At 42.1% G+C, this 20,110-nt stretch overlaps 1 protein-coding gene across 2 annotated transcripts in view; it reads left to right on the top strand.

The window, feature by feature from the left end:
- Positions 1–20,110, top strand: part of DISP3 (dispatched RND transporter family member 3) — a 131,937-nt gene that overhangs the window by 97,165 nt on the left and 14,662 nt on the right. For both annotated transcript variants that reach the window (XM_075603479.1, XM_075603478.1), the window contains 4 exons: positions 7,427–7,549; positions 10,727–10,863; positions 14,318–14,499; positions 18,902–19,032. In XM_075603479.1, the coding sequence (XP_075459594.1) occupies positions 7,427–7,549; positions 10,727–10,863; positions 14,318–14,499; positions 18,902–19,032 (573 nt within the window). The remainder of the gene's footprint in view (positions 1–7,426; positions 7,550–10,726; positions 10,864–14,317; positions 14,500–18,901; positions 19,033–20,110) is intronic.

The raw sequence follows: 20,110 nt of genomic DNA, 5'->3' as shown, positions 1-20,110 counted from the left end.
GGGCCCTAGAAGCTGTCCTTGCTCTTCCCTTACTCCCTGGTGGAGTAAGGGGAATAGTCTGCCACACCACTCCCCGGAGGGAGGGCCACCAAAACCTGCCAAAGCCTTGACAGTTTGCTAGGTCAGACCAGTCTCACTCAGGTGGGGTGAGACTCTAACTAAATACAGGAAATGCTGTGCACTAAATAGCTCCAATAGGCACCACCCCTATGTCTCTGTAATTGGACACAGAGCCTGATGACACTACCTTCACCAGATACTACACAGCACAGGAGTGTGAGGGAAAACCCCATGATTACTCCTGGCAAACCTGCCCTTAACAGGGATTATTGCACAGGAGGAGAAAGACATATAATCCCAAAACTACACAGGGCTACATACCGTATAAAGTTTTTTCGAAATAAACGTCTCCAAACGTTCCGAGGAATTCCGGGCAACTGATATAGACTGTTCCGCCCATCCCTACCTGGCACACACTGTGTGTGAGTGTGAGAATTTTCTAACTGGTAAAAATATATTGCTTTCTCTGGGTTGTAACAAGAGCAGGTGGATATAAAACAAGAGAGCAACCTCCCCTTGTAGTTGCTAATGCAGTAATGGAGGACAGACAGCTCGACTTTGACCTAAAAAAGTAACAATATGCACAGCTCTAGACCAGTGATTCCCAACAGGGGTTTTTGGAACCCCTAGGCCTATGGTTTCGTAAGGTGCCTCCAAGGTTTTGCCCCCCAAAATATGTAATGGCTGATCCAAGGCTCTATAGTGTGTTCCTGACATGTGAGGACTGTGCACTTAGTAAGGCCCCAAATGGCACTTTAGCATTCGTGGTATAGATGTTTATTACAGCAGGAGCATCCAAACTCGCTCCCAACAATGTTTTGCATCCACAGTGGCGGGGCGTTGTGGCGCATGACTTTGGCAGCTCCTGCAGTAATTCACAGCTATACCACCTATGCTGTCTGCACGCACTGAGGTTCAGTTTGGGGTTTTATTAAGTGTGTGTTCCCCCATGAGCTCAGGGCACTATACTGTTTGGGATCGGTCAAACAGTTCTATTAGTAAAAGTCTGATGAGTTGCCAATACAGTGTACATATGCAGCCACCAGTATCAGATCACTTGCCTTGGAAAATCTGGGGCAATCTCCCAATAAACTGCAACATCTCTGTGAGATTTCTGCAGCCAGACTAATGGCACATCGGATTAACACAGCGTGGTGTCCCTGCAGTCCCATTCAAACAGACCAGGGATCCCCGTTGTGTTAATCCGATAGTCCATTTGTCTGGCAACAGAATCTCACAGAAATGTTGAGGCATTTACTATGAGATGCCTTCGTTTTTACCCATGCAGGTGATCGGATACTGGTGGCTGCATCTGTATTATTTAGGAGTGTGCAGTACAAATATTTTCTAGCAGGGGGTGCACAGTTTAACAAAGTTTGGGAACTGCTGCCCTAGACTGAGGGTAGCGGATATCAGGTAGATATAGAGAGGGAATCTCAAAATGCCAAGGAAAACAGATTAATGGATATTTAAGCTTCTTCTTAAAATAAACACTATCACTTACACTGTGAATAGAGGACAGATATTATAAGGAATATTTAAGAGAATGCCACATCAAGCATTAGATTACATGAAAATACACGTGAGATAAGGATCAGAATTGGTGTTTGACAGGGGGACCATGTCACCAAAGCTTTCACAACAATTGTTCAAGACAATCAACTTGGAAAAAAAAGGAAACAAAATCAATGGTGAATATCTAAGGCCAGAAGACCTTCAGTAATGAATTAAGTAGAAGATGGGCCTCCATATGAATCTCAACATGACCAATGTTATGTTGATAAATGTGTCAACTCTAAAAAGATCAAAATAGATTGAAAAGAGCTAGAAGAACTCAGAACCTCCATACTGTATGTCTACCCTAGGCAGCAGGTATCAATGAATGGGAACCTTATGTAAGAACCCGATTGGACAATGAAGATCGGATAGACCGTATTTGGAAGAAACAAGACATTTTTTTAAGGGAATCTTCCTCTGTACCTCAATTGTTTTTACTTTGTGTATTCTTCACATACTCGTATAAGGATGTGAAACGTGAAACCTAAATACAGAGATAATACAGAAGCTTAAGACATCTCACAGAAGTACAGATGCAACTGCCAGTTGTCAACTGCTGGCCAAGAAAAATCTGTGACCATCTCGCAGTAACTTGTGAGATGGTCCAGAGCAGGCTGTAATGGCCCATCGGATTAATACAGCAGTGGTCTCTGTCTTTAAAAGGGACTCGCAGCCCGGTAGGATTCACACAGCGTGAGTCCCATTCAAATGCAAGGACCCCTAATCTGATGGGCCATTAGTCTGGCTGCTGGAATCTCGCAGCGTTGGATGGGTTTAAGTGCAGAATTCTCTAAGCAAGCAGTCGACAACCTGCAGTTGCAGCTGTATGGAGAGATGCATGCTTGGTATTACCCAACGAAAAATAATGAATCGTTTTGGAAACAAACAAAACCCTGTGGCATCCTCACAACTGTGAAGAAAATTACAATAGCAATGGTCATATCGCAAAATGAAAGAACCATCATTGGACGAAGATAGTACTCGACTGGATTCCAAAAGATATGAAAAGACCAAGACGACGACCAAAAGTAAACTAGGAGAAGAAAATTAGGACATTTCTTGGAGCAACAAGGAGAAGAGAGGCTTGCAACCGCAGTGCCTGGAAGATCATTTGTGAGGCCTTGATCCAACAGTTGATCAACAAGGGCTGAAGATGGTAATGATATGTTGATATGATGATATATGTGAGGAAAACTGGAGAAATCGATGAATTATATATGTTTGTAAAATCTCTAAGGCCAATTCAGCTCTGCCAAACGAGTGTGTAAAACAGTGTCAGTGTAGGGCGGCATCAGTTATGCTACTCAATGTGCAGAACATCACACATGGTATGTCACATGAAAAGCTTTTAGGATCTGTCACTCAGCACGCAGCCCTAAATTAAACAGCTACACCCGATGCCATAGTTAGGAGTTCATTGTCGGTCTTCTTCATTCTGAAACAATGATGTCTATCTCGATATTGTACAAACAGTGTTATACCAGTTCTACATTTGAAACACTGGAGTTTAACGATTAGTGTTATAACCCTTCTGTTACCAGTGAGTCTGCCCCTGGTAGAAAAATGGGTTAAACGTGCATTTGCACTTAGCAACATAATTTGCAGCTACAACAACATAAAAGCACTGAACCATATAATTTATTTTCTTCTATATCTATCAATTCTTTTATAATTGAAGACGCGTTAGCATTCCCAACTTGTGCCCAACACTTTGATTGCGTGGTATACTGTAACTTCAGTTTAACACTTTAACCTAAATGTGCTGTAGAAGCTGTGTTAGCTTGGTCAAATGTACAGAATGTGATGTCTCAACACTTGTACAGTATGTGATAGCCTTTTTAATAGACTTTCTACATTTTGTATTGACAAGCTTTAGGGAGCTGACCTTCCTTCATCACATGCTCTCGGATTTGATGAAAGGAGAAAGCTCTTTAAAAGCTTGTCAATATTAAATTTAGTAAGCCCATTAAAACGCACAATAGACGCGTTGAAACATTTGATTCTATACATCTGACTGGGCTAAAACATCTCTGGCATTTAATTTAGGTTCACGAGTCTAGCTTTGAAAAGAATAACACCAGATAATGGAATATACTAATGCACCCTGCTCTCATTTCAGGCTGTTGAATCAATTAGCACCGAGTGTCTAAGCATTGAGGGCTTCTTTCAGTAGGTGCTAAATATCGCATTATTAGCATAACGTTAACAGTAACGGAGGTTTGAGGTTCTCCGCTGGTACTGTAGGTAAAACACTATTTTCCATATGATTTGCATACGAAGAAGCCTAAAGTCTGTAAAATTGAAGGTGACCTTAATTTTAAGGGAAATGGCTGAACGACTGCTTTGAGGATATGCTTTACGGATATGGATACGTGAAAATGAGATAACGTTGCCTGTAAAAATATTAGCGCACTTCTGTGAAACCACGGTACCCCTTAGAGTAGTAGCAAATGTTAACTGCCCCCCCCCAATAATTATTACTTCACGAAAAAAATAATTCTCTCAAACATCAATCTGTTTTAGAATGACGTGCAGGTAAAGGTGTTAAGAAGAAAAATGAAGTTCGGTAAAAAAAAACTAAAGATTAAATAATCTAGTAGGGACAAAACAACGTTTTTGTAGAATGACAGACTTCTATGCAATACAGAAGAGCAGTGTCAACAAGAAGCTGACATCCAAACTCTGCAGTATCTACTTTATGACCTGCAAATAGATTATTCAATACAACTTATCCAGTGGGAAAACTTGGTGCGGGGGAAGGAGGGGGAAGCAGTATTTCAATTGAAATGATAATTGTGCAGCAGGATAACCCGATTGACCTTAAAAGGTGTTGTTCTTCATAGCCATTACAAAAAAAAAAAAAAAGGCTTTTGTATAAACTGTCCTCAATTTGCTGTGAAATAACTCAATAGTTTTTCATTTTGGAGAATTATTGATTTGAAACGTTTTCTACCGTACGTTTCAAGGCCTTTTAACCTCTTTGCTCCCAAGGGGTTAAACATAGCCGCTACTGGGATTTTCTGGGGTTAAATATAGCTGGCACTAGGATTTTCCTATTGGGGGTTACACTTGAACCCCCCACCCCCACCCCCACAAAAAAAAACAACGAAATGGAGCCCCATAGCTAGGATTTTACAGTTTGCAAATGAATCTTCTATAGGTTGCATGATTTTTACATAGATTATTGTTGTTTGAAAATAAATATTGCCCTTTAGGGTGGTATTGTGTGCAGGCGGTTCCTGCTGGTTTCTTACGGATTTGCCTTCTTGGTGAATTTGAGTATTTAACTACATGCGCCGCCACCCTCTCAGTGACTATGGAGGATTTTAGCAGGTCTTTGTTCTATCACTCCAATCTCTTCTTTATGGTCTCCACAGTCATTCTGTGTTGAATGCAGCAGGGAGAAGTGTTAATCAGAGAAACGGTATTTCAGCCAGTGAATGGATGTTCCTGATAGGACAGTGAAACACGACCCTTCCTTGTATGGTTCAGAGTTGTTGTAACTTTCTTTTTACGAACTACAGTATAACCAGCGGCGGATTTCGAATCCGCCGCCCACAGGCACTTACATATGTCGGCCGCCTTCTTTCTGCTGCCCTCCTCTTCCTTCCGATTTGCAGCATCAAATGACGCCATGGATGTCACCAAAGTGTCGTCACTCACACGGCATCTCGTTGCCATGGTAACGCGACGTCGTGACGTCATTTGATGCCGCAAAGTCACGTTGTCATGGCAACGAGACGCCTTGTGCCGCCACGTTGGTGACGTCCGCAGCGTAATCTTAATGCTGCAAATCGGGAGGAGAAGGAGGGCGGCAGAAAGGAGACAACAAGGAGGCGCCCGGCATATGTAAGTGACTTCCCATCAGGTCCGAGAGCGCGGCAAATGTATATGAGGGCGGACATTTTTGCCACTCCCAAATTTCACCACCCTAGACCCGGGCCTTACCGGTCTAATAGGAAATCTGCCACTGAGTATGACGTGTGCCTGTCTTGGAACCAGAACCAGCTTCAGAATGCAGAATTCATGACCAAGCTCAGTCATGAGTCCAAAATGATAACTCAGCTGTCTTTGAGGGTCCCCTGATTCTGTACTTCCTTGTCCCAGGTTAGCTGTACACATGGTGTAATACAGCAGGCATAAGCTCTAGGGGATCCATGTATAAAATGGATAAGAAGCTAAACGTGAAATGCCCAGTGAATTCTCATTGGCATGTCGCTACCCAGAATCCCTGTCTGCATCTTAACCACAGTATGACATGGCAATAGGGTGAATAAAGCAGGTTTGAGGACCTGTGGAAGACGTACAAATACACACATGGATATTGCATTTTAGCTGGAGAAACATATGCAGCTTGCCATGGGCCATTCTGCTTCCGCCTTGATCATCAGTGCAGGAGTGAGGAGAAGATCTTTTGCTCCTGCATCATTCATCCTCCCCATAGCAGTAAGCTGTGAAGCTGATGGTCTTATCTGAGCACTTTTCCTGCTTCTGCCTGCATCATTTTTAATTCAGTATATCATTCATTTATTCTTCCAGTAGCCTACTGCTTGTTCCCCCCCCCCCCTCTGTCTCCTCTTCCTTGAATTTGAAACAAGAGATGACACTGTGTGCTCATTTGCATGACATTTCCCAGAATCCCCTGCAATGGAAGCACTGTATGCTAAGGCCGCGTTCAAACAGGGGGCTTCGCGACGCAGTGTGTGCGTGTCCGCGTGTGATCTGCTGGGTGATGTGTGATCATCCCCAGAAGACGGAATGACCCGACACAAGGCGACATGGGGGGGGGGGGGGAGGGGGGTGAGAGCAGGTCTATGTGTGTGTGTGTGTTTAGAGCAAGTCCCTGAAGCGCCTGTACTCTGGATCCCATTAGCACAGCTAGTTTTATTTTACAGAGGGGATCATATATACCCGTCCTCGTCCCCTGACGTCGCGCTGCTGCAGCCGGAGATCACAGATTGAAAAGACTCCCGCGACTGCAGCAGCGTCGACGCCGCACTTTGCAGCTAATGGTAGTTTCAATACTGAACACTACCATTGGGACGCCAGGCATCTGTGATGACCGCGTGCCCGCACGTAAGCTTGCACACGTCGTGTAGCGTGCTATGTGAGCGGGTCCTAAGAGATAATGGTGAAAATCAGGGTTGCAGACCTGCCTGAGACTGTGAATGTGCTCACAGGTGGTATTTTTATGTGCTGCAAACAAGAGGAAGAATGGACACGACTGTGAGCCCAGGGGAACTAATTGAAAGAAAATTGATGCCAGCAGGTGGTTTGGAGATTGTGAGACTTTCCTGGAGTCTCCTGTACATGCATTAGGCTGTATGAGAGTTACATGTGTGCGCTGCTGTAAGCTCTAATGACGCAACTAAGGACATCTAATGGGTTAATTGACCCAGCCACCTTTTATTCTTTTAAATAGCATTTACCTGTGATCATATGTTTGACCAACACGGATGACAGGAAAAAAAATCGACTCTGTATATTTTAACCCTTTACACGCTGAATATTTACTTTTCTTTGTAGGTATGGATGCACTATTTTAAGCCATAATAGGCCAAATTTACTAAGCGGTGCTTGAAAACGACCCATTTCCTTGAATGATCTGGGCAAGTGTATTCTAGTGCCTGACTGTGTCTTATGAAATAGCACTGCTTAGGAAATATGAGCCACTGTCATTTATGTACTCAGGTCTGTTAATGGTATTGTATTTATAATTGTCGCTGTTAATAAGTATGGGGTTGTTAATAGATATTCTAAATTCTTCAGTCATTCCAACACTCTTTTAATCTCTAACGTTCTGGGAAAGGCTTGTTTCAGGAGAAGCCACGCAGCCTTCAGAACAACATCCGGACCTCATCAGAGAAGAAGAAGAGGGGCTCGTTCTCACAGTGGAACACAAGAGCAGCCAGCAATGAAGCAGGGCATCAAGGTCAGTATGCAAAAGAAATGAGAATAAAAGAAGATTTTGGAGCCTATTTATTAAAATATCACTGCTACAATATTTGTGCAAAAACAGCACTGGAATTATCAAAGAAACAAAGTCCAGTTGAAAGTAATATGATTTGTCTCTTTGATAAACCTAGTGCTACATATGAATCTGAGGCTTCTGTCCTTTTGTTCTCTCCTTATATTGCACGGACAGTGTGTCTGCAAAAGTCTATGTGCAGTGCTGCATACAAAGAGTCCCTGCCCTGTAGAGCCAATTGTTGGTGCCTGAGAGATAAAGTGACTTGCCAATGGTCACAAGGAGCTGAAACTGGGTTGACTCGCGTCAGACAGTGAGATTATCACTGAGCTTCTCCTTCAAATTCTCACCAGGTTAACCTTTTGATAACCTTGTGGTGATCAGGAAATATCACATAAATAACCCTTGTGATGTCTCCTGAACATAACTTGGTTTCTGTGCCTGTCTCTCTTGAGAGCCACCAAAGCCACCTTAACAGGAGGACTTCCTTTTAGGGAAGTGGGGGAAAGCGCAGGACTATGTCATGAACAGCAATCTAAGGCTCTGGTGCCATCATGGCTTTGGTACTTCTTCCAACCACTTGAGAAAGATCCAATAATGGCCTGATCACATTACTGCACTCTCTTTGATATATTACCATTGCTGCATGCATGATCAATTGTGGAGAGTCTGCCACCTCTGGAGCTTGTTGTACTTTTTATTTTTCATATACTACTGTAACCCTGTTCTCCCCCCCCCCCCCCCCCCAATCTCATGTCGGGTACCCTAGGGGAAATGGTGTCCTGGTTACTGTATGTAAGATGGTGCAAACATGCTGGCAACAGGGGGCCCTGAGTCTCCCGCGGTGGTATGGGGTGGTATCAGGACAGGCTTTTGAGTTATAGCTGAGTAATACTCACTGGTGCAGCGCCTCCATCTCCAACAGATCCCCAGAATGGTAGGGAGGAATCTCTGAAGGAGAACTTCTCAGTGCAACTTCTTCCTGAATGATTCCAGGCTCAGGCAAGAAGGTTTCTATATCAAGGACACACTTTATTCCTCCATCTGGCAGACTGCCCATCATGCAGCCTGGTCACTCAGCCACACAACATAGGGTTGTCACCCGAAGGAAGTCCCTGGACAATCACTCCTAGTCAGGGCCCTAGAAGCTGTCCTTGCTCTTCTCTTACTCCCTGGTGGAGTAAAACGAATAGTCTCCCTCACCGCTCCCAGAGGAAGGGCCACAAAGCCTGCCAGAGCCCTGGCAGCTTGCTGGGATCGACTACCCTCTCTCAAGGGGGAGAGGAACTCACTAAATTCAGGAAATGGTATGCAATAAATAGTTTCAATAGGCACCACCCCTGTGTTACTGTGATTGGACACAGAGCCTGATGACACTATCTTCACTGCCTCACTGCACAGCATAGGTGTGTGGGGGAAACCCATGATTACTCCTGGCAAACCCGCCCTTAACAGGGATTACTGCACAGGAGGAGAAAGAACCATAGCCCCCAAACTAGCCAGGGTTACACTACGTTTCATATTTTTGTGTACACCGATATTTTTTAATCTCTCTTCCCACATTCACCGTGTAGACACTGAAAGGGTTCAAATGAATACTGAGCACTTCAGCAATGCTGATGGGTTCCGGGATGTGAATGAAGTATCTCTGTCGTTTTATTTGTACAGCACCGAGCATGTACGCAGTGCTTTACAGAAAAAAGTAGTCAAGAAAGAAAAGAAAAGGCCGGGTTGTGCCACTTCACCAGCTCGGTGTTCTTTTATTCTCCTTGGCATAGAGGCAAACACCCAAAACACAACATTTCGGGGAGAAAGAAACTCCCTTCCTCAAGTGACTAGTAAGGGAAAAGATATGAAAAATGGTAATAAAGCCATGAAATAAAATGTAGCTACGAAGATAAAGAAGGCCCTTCCTTTGAAGATTTAACAGTTTATGGGGCTTATTCTATATCTGCCGAAGTGAACGATCTCAGCCAAAATTTCCCATTGACTTCAATGGGGACTTTTTTTGCGAAAACTGCGCAATGGTCCGCTATGGTTGTTATACAGTAGAATAAGCCACTGTGTGCTTTAATATTATTATTTGATCAATAGTAAGTTAAGTGATTATTATTCGATATAAGAGGAAACATAGACTCAAAGACCTAAAACTACAAATCAGCAGATGTTCTGGGAATGCTACAAAAAATACAATCTTACTGTATCTAACATATATGGCTTCTTAGAACTATAATAGCTGGTATTATATGTTTGAGAAGCACCTTTCAATAAATATTTGCATGCCAGGCACTATGAATCTTACTTCTCTTTTCATGATTTGATGTACAGTCATTTTCCGATTTTTTTTTACGATTAAAAAAAATGGGTGCCTTTTCTCCATAATTTATAACGTCTTTCACAAAAATGATTTGGGAAGGATTGCATCTTGATTCATGAAAAATGTTTTATTTATTTTTAAATCAAGTTTTACTGATTGCACCTTTGCTGCATCTTAATGAGTTTAATTATCTTTTTTACATCATGACACCAGGACTGACTATGTGATTATGTGGGAACCTTGTAATAAATCACACTTGGGGTTGTTTATCAAAGCAGAAGAGGAGTGTTAGCAACAAAAGCCAAGCAGTTTGTTTAAAATGCAATTTACTAAAGCTGGTCCCATAATCTTTCACATGCAGTTTTGTGCACTGAATGATACTATGCTGCGGCTTAATGACTGCTTGTAAATAATATGGGATTTACAATAGGAATTGTTTCTGTTGATGTTATCACGTAGGGAGCATGAAAAAAAGACGGTGTATGAGAAGCGCTAAAGAATAATAAGTGATATACCGCTATAAAGGCGCCCCCTACTGGTGGGCTAGGCTGCCTAGTGAAATGCTGATTAGTACAAATCAGAATACAAAATACAAAGAAAAAAACCGCCGCCTTACAAGTCCAATCTAGTGAATTTTGGAAGTCCAATGAGTGAAGAAAAGTGTCCCAATATATAGACCCTTCTGATCCTTGAGTACCAGATGGTCTCAAAAATTGGGAGCCACGCTTGCATCGCGTTATAAGCGGATCCGCGTTGTAAGGGATGGCGTTATAACGGGGTTGAGCTGTATTTTTAAACATTTTCAAATATTTTGTATTTCTTAGATCTGCAAAGAACTGTGTATGTTACGAGATGCAAATGGGAAGGATTGCTTATGATCTACAGACTATCCTTCAATGCCACACCTCTGGCGCCCTGGCAGCCAATCGTTCCTGGGGAGGATGAAGTCTCCACATTTCAGGTAAAAGAATAGACCTGTACAGTACACATCATTCGTGCCAACCCTTTCTGTGGCATCAAAGCAGGAAATTAAGGATTGGTTGGAGCACAGGATTGGTGTCTTTGTTCTCTATTCAATATGCTGTGAAGCCAACTTCCACGTGCAGGTGCAGATTTTAGTCTCGCTCTTTTGAATGGAGCAGAACTCCCCCCCCCCCACCCCCCCCCCCAGTATGTGAAAGAGGGCTTTGCAGCATTTTCTATAGGGAACATAGAGAAAGGTGGGAGGGAATCACCCCCAAGCGATGCTATCCAGAGGTAGAGGCCAGTATTCATATTCTATAGGGAACATAGAGAAAGGTGGGAGTGAATCACCCCCAAGCGATGCTATCCAGAGGTAGAGGCCAGTATTCATATTCTTGAAAAAATGAGTCCCAGACAGTAAAATATGTAAGAATATAAATCACAGAAACACTTATGAAAGAATAAATCCTTTTTAGAAGTTTCTTATCTCAGAAGTTACACTAGACCCACAGGTTCAACTGGCCTATTCCAGTAGGCACCAATAAAGTTAACCTGTATATACTATGTGGGCTAGTGTTAGAGAAATAAACATTGTTGAGTAAGTGGAATAAATATGTATTCACTCAGTTGGAAATCTTGTGTTGAACCGTCAGCGTGCTCCAGTCTGTGTAAGTATCCAAGTATCCAGGGTGTAAGACAATGCACAGGCGCAGGAGAAAATAGTAATAACTGGGCTGCTCCAAACAGGTACAAAAATCTATTATGATAAAGCGCGCACGTCGCGTGAAACGCGTCAGAGGGGGTTATCTCCTTGCTGTTTTATGTGCCATTAATAAATAGATTGTTGTACCTGTTTGGAGCAGTCCATCTATTACTTTTTTCTCCCATGCCTGTGCATCGTCTTACACCCTGGATCAGAGGGAACATAGGGAGGTGCCCAGTACAGTCAACCCTATGCATGAGTCCACCAATTTCCAAACATTAGCTGAAGTGTGATGGACCAATTTCATTATATTTTGACCCTCGCTGGGTGTTAAATATCTACTATATATTTTTCAAAGTTGTTTGTCTGTGTGTCTGCTCGCGATGCATTTGGACACCTCTTTAAGATATCATAACCACATTTTGCATGATGGCTCCTGAGATCAAGAAGCAGGTGTTTGTTTATGTTTGGATACAATTCATAAATGACATCACTGATGACATTACATATGAAATCACAAATGACATCAGCAATAACATAACAAATGACATCATCCCATCACACAACCCTCAAGCTCCCACTCAATCTTGGCCTGAAAGTCCAATTGTCAACATTAGCAAAAATACAAGAGCAGCCAAAGCTCTGCAAGGCTGCAAAATCATTGCTTGCACTGATTAAACCACAAACACGCATTAGAGGCTCCGGATCGAACACGTCAGGACCTCAGAGGCAATGAAACTATTACGGGCGGAGTAGGTGTGGTTTTAGCAAGGGGATTTCGCATTCGGAAACTAAAAAAAAGAAATGATCTATTTATAAATCTCAGTATTTTTTTATTCCTTTCGAATTCCTGAGCTACGCCAGGTTCTTTCAACTAGTTAAACTACAGAAGGAACCTCCCACTGATATGAGCACTACCTCAGTTTAATGAATAACACTAATTAAGGCTTTAATGGGTATACAATTGGCAAATAATGGCCACTATACAAGGCAAAGCAAAGACAGTAAACTGGCAACAGTGCGTCGACAAATTAGCGCGCTCATTTGCATGTTAACACCCAGAGACGGAGTATATGTAGACTAAGCTTTGTCTGATGTTTTGGAGATTAGGAGAGGCTTGGGGTAGCTCTGTAAGGCTTGTTCTATAGTACGTGCTGCTGCGCATGCGGGCGCGCACCAGGCATTGCGCGTGCCCGTGGCGTGCGCTTTTGATTAATATAGCGCATGTGGCTAGGGGGCGTGACTCTGACATCACAGCGTTAGGCCGCGCTGTGTTTTGCTTGCGGCGCGGCAGCAGAGCGAAAATACTATTTTATTGTAATTTCCCTGGTCTGCCGCACCACCGCTCACGGCCGTGCGCCCGCGCGCGTCCCCAACACAGCCAATTATAATTAACACGCGCACGCACGGTAACGCATGCGCGCACTCTATATTACACGCCTAAGACTCTTTGATACAGTGTTTTCTCTTCTTACATCTTTTTTCTCCTCCATTGAAATGTTACATTGAAAAGAGCTGCTCTCCATTTGTTTAAAATAATGTTGCTCTTCTGCAGTAGTCTTTTTAAAGCACCTTAAGCAGCGCTTCAGAGTAAAAGATGTATGGGTGAATACTTTAGGATTAGGATGAATACTTTGGGATGAGTAAATGTGGCAGCGCACCGAGGATAAAGATTTTCTTGGCAGACCTCTCAAATTGCAGAGCAGCTTTAAGCGGCTCACGTATCACCAAGCATTTTGGGAGCTTCTGCTTCAGTGGTGATTTGCATCAACGCAGAGAACACAGATGGAAATGGGTGTTAACAATGCAGTGAGGCAGCTTGCACCAGTAGACTCCTACATTCATATTATTTGGAGACAACTGGCACTTCTGTAATAGGACATGCCTTTCCCGGGGCATGCTTGCAGGTCACTGAATATTTTGTCGGAGCTTCTCTTGTAGTTTTTACACTCTGCTTCTCACTCTCTGTAGTACACTTGAATTACACAGGAAACTAATGGGCATTTGAAGCAGCAATACTGTACTACAGTACATTCACCCCTTCTCCCCCCCCCTTTTTTCCCCCTTATTCTTATATGTAAAGCATGTGGCAATGTATAATTGTATTGTTACCTAAGCTAGCAATCGTTTGGTGCTCCTGTTATAAATGTGTAAAAATGCTGGTTGTGTGGCTACCATAATGGCCGCCTTTCCTTTCAATCAATACTGCGCTCAGTATAACGTAGCAGCTACAATGTATCCTTATATTACTAAGGTAACATTACAGCACTTACTCCCTCACCTGCTGTCTCTGTAAGTTTCCCATTAAACCTCTTAGATTGTAAGCTCTTCGGGGCAGGGATTTCCTTTCCTATTGTCTGATTTTGCTGCACTTATTGTATAATTATAATTCCCTGTACTGTATTCTTTGTGAAGCGCTGAGTACACTTTTGGCGCTATATAAATAAAGACATACAATACAATACAATCTATTGTTACAGTTTACAGCTAAAACTGCTGGGAACAAATGATCACAAACAGGAATGTGTTGCAAAGATCTTGCTTTGCTTGAGTGGTGGGCTAAAACCTGCTATTGAAATAAAATGATGCTTTAAAACTGATCAAAAATGGCATTGAGTTAAATAAAATGTAAAAAAAAATGCAGTCATTATTATTTAATTATTTAATAAGAGTTCACATGTTCTGTTGCTTTAAATAAGTTACAGGGTGACAAATTGTAAATATTTGTTTTCATTCATTCATTATTTAGGTGTATAAGGTTCCTTCCGGTAACTTCACCAGGAAGCTGACAGCTTGTATGTCCACCATAGGGCTGCCCACTGAGATGTGCCCCAAGAAGTGGATGATTACATCATCATCCTGCGACACCCGGAGAGGCTGGAGATTTGACTTTAGTTTCTATGCCGCAGATAAAGAGCAGCGCTATACAAGGTAACATTACATCTGTTTTATGAGACAAGCTTATGGGAAGCCTAGCTGCTCCTTGGTAGCGAGGGAAATTAAGGACTTATTTCCTACTCGAAAAGAAAGAGGGGAATCCGGTAAAGCAACTTGGGATGCCCCTAAAACGGGGGTCTAGGGTAGAGGAGAGTGAAAGAACGGGTGCTAAAAGTAAGAAATCCTGGTCAAGGAGTAGCAATATGCAAGAGGGAGCCAAGCACACCAAACGATTGGAAAGTTCACAATCTAGTAAAAAAGGTAATTTAATGACTAACGAGTCACAGTTGCATCCAACGTTTCAGTGCGCATGCATCTTCATCAGGCGTGTGCACCGAAATGTTGGATGCAACTCTGACTCTTTAGTCATTAAATGACCTTTTTTGCTATATTGTGACCTTTCCAATGGTTTGGTGTGCGTGGCACCCTTTGGCATATTTCCTAATCGTTCATCATTTCAGTTATTATTTCATTTACCTGCTTGTATTTCTCCACTGGCTAATTTGCACAGAGATAACTTAAAGCAACAATACTGTACACCTCCACCCACCCCAAAAATGTTTTGTCTCACATTTCATTACCTCAACTGGCACTGGGCCTCGGAGCTGAATATCAGATGCCGAATACGGAGTTATCAATGGTTGTCTTCCCGACAACGATAAAAAAAACAACCCAGTAACAGTGCAGGATTTAAGGATACCCCGGCTTGAGCACAGGTGGTTCAGTCACAGTGATTGGGCCACCTGTGCTAATGAGAGGATTGCCTTAAAACCTGCATTGTTAGTGGCCCTTGGGGACTGGAGTTGGGAACCACTGATCTAGAGGTTGGAGTTCCAAGTTCAGGTACTGCCAGAAAGACAAATTAAAAACCTTTCAAATATAAGCTTTAGATATCATTCTAATTGTGACACAGCCCACGGAGAAAGTCTGATGCAAATACCTAAGAAACAGTCCTGTATTTTTTTATTTTATTTTTGGCACATGCCGTCTTAGTTTCCTGGTAATGCACGATTGATAACACATTTATAGGCACTTTAAAACTTTGTAAATGACAAAGCTAAAAAAAAGAAGAAAAAAAAACTGGCAAGTCTGCATCCATTTATGTTTTGATTAAACTGCTGGAATATCTTAACTTTTCTGACTTCATTAACATAATGGGAAAGAGGGATTGAAAGAAAAAAATGGCACTCTACACCCTGCTTACTAATATATTTGTTTTTTTATTCATTATTACAATGTGTTTAACTGTAAGGCACACTAAAAAAATACTTGAACTTTTTTTATCAAGTTGGAAATCATGGCGATATAATAATAATAATAATTTTATTTCATATAGCGCTTTTCTCCCAATGAGACTCAAAGCTCGTCACCATTACAGTGTAGCGCACAGTACGCAGCACAGAGGATATGTTACAGACACAGTCCCTAGCCAAATGAGCTTCCAATCTATGATTTTTGATGCCCGAGGCACAGGGAGATAAAGTGACTTTGACCAAGGTCTCAAGGAGCCGACCCTGGGAATTGAACCAGTAATTGAACCAGGTTCTCCTGTTGCAAACACAGTGTAATTATTTACTGATTCAAACACTGTGCCATTGTTTATATAGTCAGTGTCTTTACTCACTGACCCACTCCTCCTCCCTTAACTAAGCTCTTTAACGTTTCAGGAGAGGTATTCAATATTTCTTTAATTAACACAGTCGTTGTTAGTGATACCGTTTAACGAACCAACATAGTTCTTCATATATGAAAGTATGATGTACAGAGTTCTTCTTAGATTAAATTATAGTGTACAGAGCTGTCAGAACCTCAAAGGTTTCTTCTTCAACACGTAGATAACCACTTAACTCTAATTAACGCCTTTTGTGCTCCTAAACGATCTTGTGATTGTTGCGTCATTCCGGTGAAGTCAACAGAAGGAGGGTCAACCCCTTCTGTGCAGAATGCGTTGGGAGGGCTAATCGCGATTTACCGGTTCAAAATGAACATAGTGGCATGATAACAAAAACGAAGCAAAAAGGGGCGCTCCAGGAGTTAAATAGTTGACATGCCCATCAATGACTGATTGTCATATGAGAAGAAACAATGAGTAGAGCACTGGGTATAAAATAAAATTTGAATACAAATAAAATTAAAACGTTCAAAATATTTGCGGGATTTACAAGAAAGTAGGAGAGCAACGCCACCCCTTACGGCTTTTTCAAGGGTTGTATAATAAAACACGGCCCATCCACAGTAAACTTTATATAGTGTATCACCCGATCAAATTGCACAAATAGAAAAACTCTTTGTTTCAATCAACAATATATGACACACACACATTTATGCAAGTAAGATTATTTCAACAACCTCTGATAATCCGCCTCCTTATAAAGTCCCTTAGGTCTGCACATTTATCAAGTGCCGGTACAGGTTATAACACCCAATAAATACGGAATAGAGAGCACTCAAAAGCGTATAAATGAATATGTGCAGGGTGCCTACGGAACACAGGGGGACCAAAATTCCCACTAGAGACAAATGTAACTACAAACTAAGGTTCCAGCACTCACTGACTAGAGAATAATAGATTCAACATGGTAAATGCCAAAGTAAATAATTTAATGTAGACACAAGATAATAAAGTTAAACCTGGAGTGATGTGGCATTAGTGGGTAGACAAAAACCCTACAGTGAGGATGGTAGGGGACAAGGAACACTGGGATAGGGAGTGAACAATAAACAAAGACAGAGGGGGAAAATAAAACCAATGGGGAAGGGTAATCAGGGGGGCAATGTTTCAGGGAATAACCCCTTCCTCAGGCCCGTTCCCTCGGGTCTAAAGGACCACAAGGTACTTCCCTGGTTCGTAGTCTCCCCAACCACCAGAGCAGCACCCAGCAATCACTACACAGAGTTAAGCTCAAAATGTCAGAGTCCTGTAAACAGCCAGAGGAGAATGCATGAAAGCTCAGTGTCCAAACCAACAGGTCAAAAGTCTCTTATCTCACGTCTCTTCCTCTAACTCCTGCTGCCTCCACGTGTTCCGGTGTTAACTCCCATTGGAGTCTAGAGGAGTTAATGGCAGAACAGTTGCGATAATCCGTACTGGCGCTTGATAAAAGTGCCGCAAAGGATTTTCTCCATCGTAATATCTGTAATATATTGCCACCCCTTAGACCACATGTTACATGTTATATACTGTAGCATAACAATATAAGCAACTCTTATCCCAATCAAGTTCTTTTTATCAATAGCCTGCATTTGTTCATGCTGGAGGCATGCTGTCAGATAGTGCGTTCCACAGAAACCTGCCATATCACTGCCATTGAAACCTATGAAGAATCTGTCACAGATTCTACATTGCGAACGGTTGCAACAACCGTGGGTACATCCGTATATAAACGACATATTTCGAACGGCAATTCATAAAATAATTCCAAACAATTTAGTTTTTTAGGAAAATTCACCAGTAGGTAACACATATTTGCATTGTGGACAGGAACCACATTTTGTCCAACTTTTGGGAAATCTGTTAAAGGACTACTCCAAGTAAAATGCCTCCCCCCCCCTTGTTTTTTCAGCATAGGTTGGTAGCAGAGGGTTTGCGGAGCTGAACCGGGACCCTCTGGTTTCTGAGATACAGTACTTACCCACCTACTGTAGGTGCTGCCAGTACTTCCTGGTTCTTAAATCCCCTGTGGCATGCAGGCCAGGAGGAAGCCGGGGCAGATGATGTTGTTGCTTCCTATTGGCCTGCATGCTGCAGATGATTTGCAACTTCATTTTGTTTCCCCAGCAGGAGATTGTACCTGGGCACATGCAGAGGTAAGCAGGGCGTCCCCAGAGCTGAAATAAACGTGTTTCTGCTCCAGAAACCCTCATTGGGTGCTAAATATCTACTATATATTTTGCAAAGTTGTTTGTCTGTGTGTCAGTTCGCGATGCATTTGGACACGTCTTAAGATATCATAACCAAATATTCATAATGGTTCCTGAGATCAAGAAGCAAGTGTTTGTCTATGTTTGGATACAGTTCACAAATGATATCACCGATGACATCACATGTGACATCACAAATGGCATCAGCAATGACATAACAAATTGCATCATCCCATCACACAACCCCCAAGCTTCCACTCAATCTTGGTCTGAAATTCCAATTGACAACATTAGCAAAAATACAGGAGCAGCCAAAGCTCTTCAAGGCTTTGAAATCATTGCTTGCACTGATTAAACCACAAACACCATTAGAGGCTCTGAATCCTGAGTCCTTTTAGATGAACAAAAGGCAAGGATACGATCAGCATATTTAACCTATAATGTTGCAGTTCTACAAATCTCACCCTTCAGAAAAGCATGATGCAGAGAATTTAGTGTGTGCTCTAAAAAACATTCTCCCCTGCTTCCCCTGCAGGAAGTTATATTTCGCCTTACTGCACAAGAACCTGACTCACGGTAGGGTCTGTGCTTCGCCGCCAGGTTGTCTTCTCGGTTCTGGATCAGATGGACCAAATAAAGGTTACTTTTATGTGCCTAGTGAGAAAGGTAATCTATAACTGTACTCAAGGTCTAAGAAAGGATGCTAACATGAACAGAGGTGTAATGAGAATAGAGCTATTGCTATCCAGGTTAACAGGACGAAAAATGTCAGGGGCTCTAGAATCTAGAAATCCATTAGCATATTGTTCCAGGTCCTCTAAATACCGTTCAGGGAGATTTTGCGGTATAATAGTCCTTTCTTGATCACTTTTATTGATATAGCCATTTAACATTATTAAAGTTCAGGGTGTTGGCCAACTAAAGAGTAAATGAGTGGGCACTGCTCCTTTAAAAGTGTAAGGAAATGTTTAATCTGATTTAAAGATCTTAATGCATGTAATTATGATTCATTTCCCTCCATTCGTTATACAGTAGTTAACCCAATTAAGAACCCAGGACAAGGGTATTTGTGTATTAATAGCAATGAAATGCACCATGAGTTAAAGCCCAATCTTTTGTTTAACGTTTGTGCCAACTGAACAACAGTTGTTTGTAAAGTTGAATACATTTGATGTACGGTCTGAGTCATACGTGGCTACTTATTTTTGCCAGTTTAAACAGATTATTTGTAGCTATGTCATTTGTAGTAGGTGTATTAAGTAAATTCTCCTCTAGAGCAGACGTTCCCAAGTCCAGTTCTCAAGGTGCCGGTTTTAAGGCTACTGTATATTCTCATTAGCACAATCATTTTCACTGAACCACCGGTGCTCAAGCAGGGCTGTACGTAAAGCCTGCACTCTTAGTGGTGCTTGAGAACTGGAGTCGGGTACCTCTACTCTATACGAACTCCACATACAGCTCCTTATATCAACAAAACAAGTCTCTTAGGGAGGGAAGAATCAATGAAAGTGCTCTGGTACACATAGAGGAGCATATTGTTAATGTTTCTTTTAATATGATTCGCAACCCTGCTTGGGACACCCTAGCCAGGCCATGTTTTAGGGATAGCAGCCCATCATACATTGACATATAAGATACTGTAAGTGTAAACGTGGGCTTTGTAATTATTCCTAAAAATTGGTCTGGCCGGGGTGTCCTGAGAAGAGGGTTGAGAAACATTTGTTTATAGCGTTGTACATAAAGC

The sequence above is a fragment of the Ascaphus truei genome, chromosome 6, assembly GCF_040206685.1.
Source record: "Ascaphus truei isolate aAscTru1 chromosome 6, aAscTru1.hap1, whole genome shotgun sequence".
Lineage (NCBI taxonomy): Eukaryota > Metazoa > Chordata > Amphibia > Anura > Ascaphidae > Ascaphus > Ascaphus truei.
Note: the sequence above shows the minus strand (reverse complement) of the source record. Positions and strands in the feature narration are given on the sequence as shown.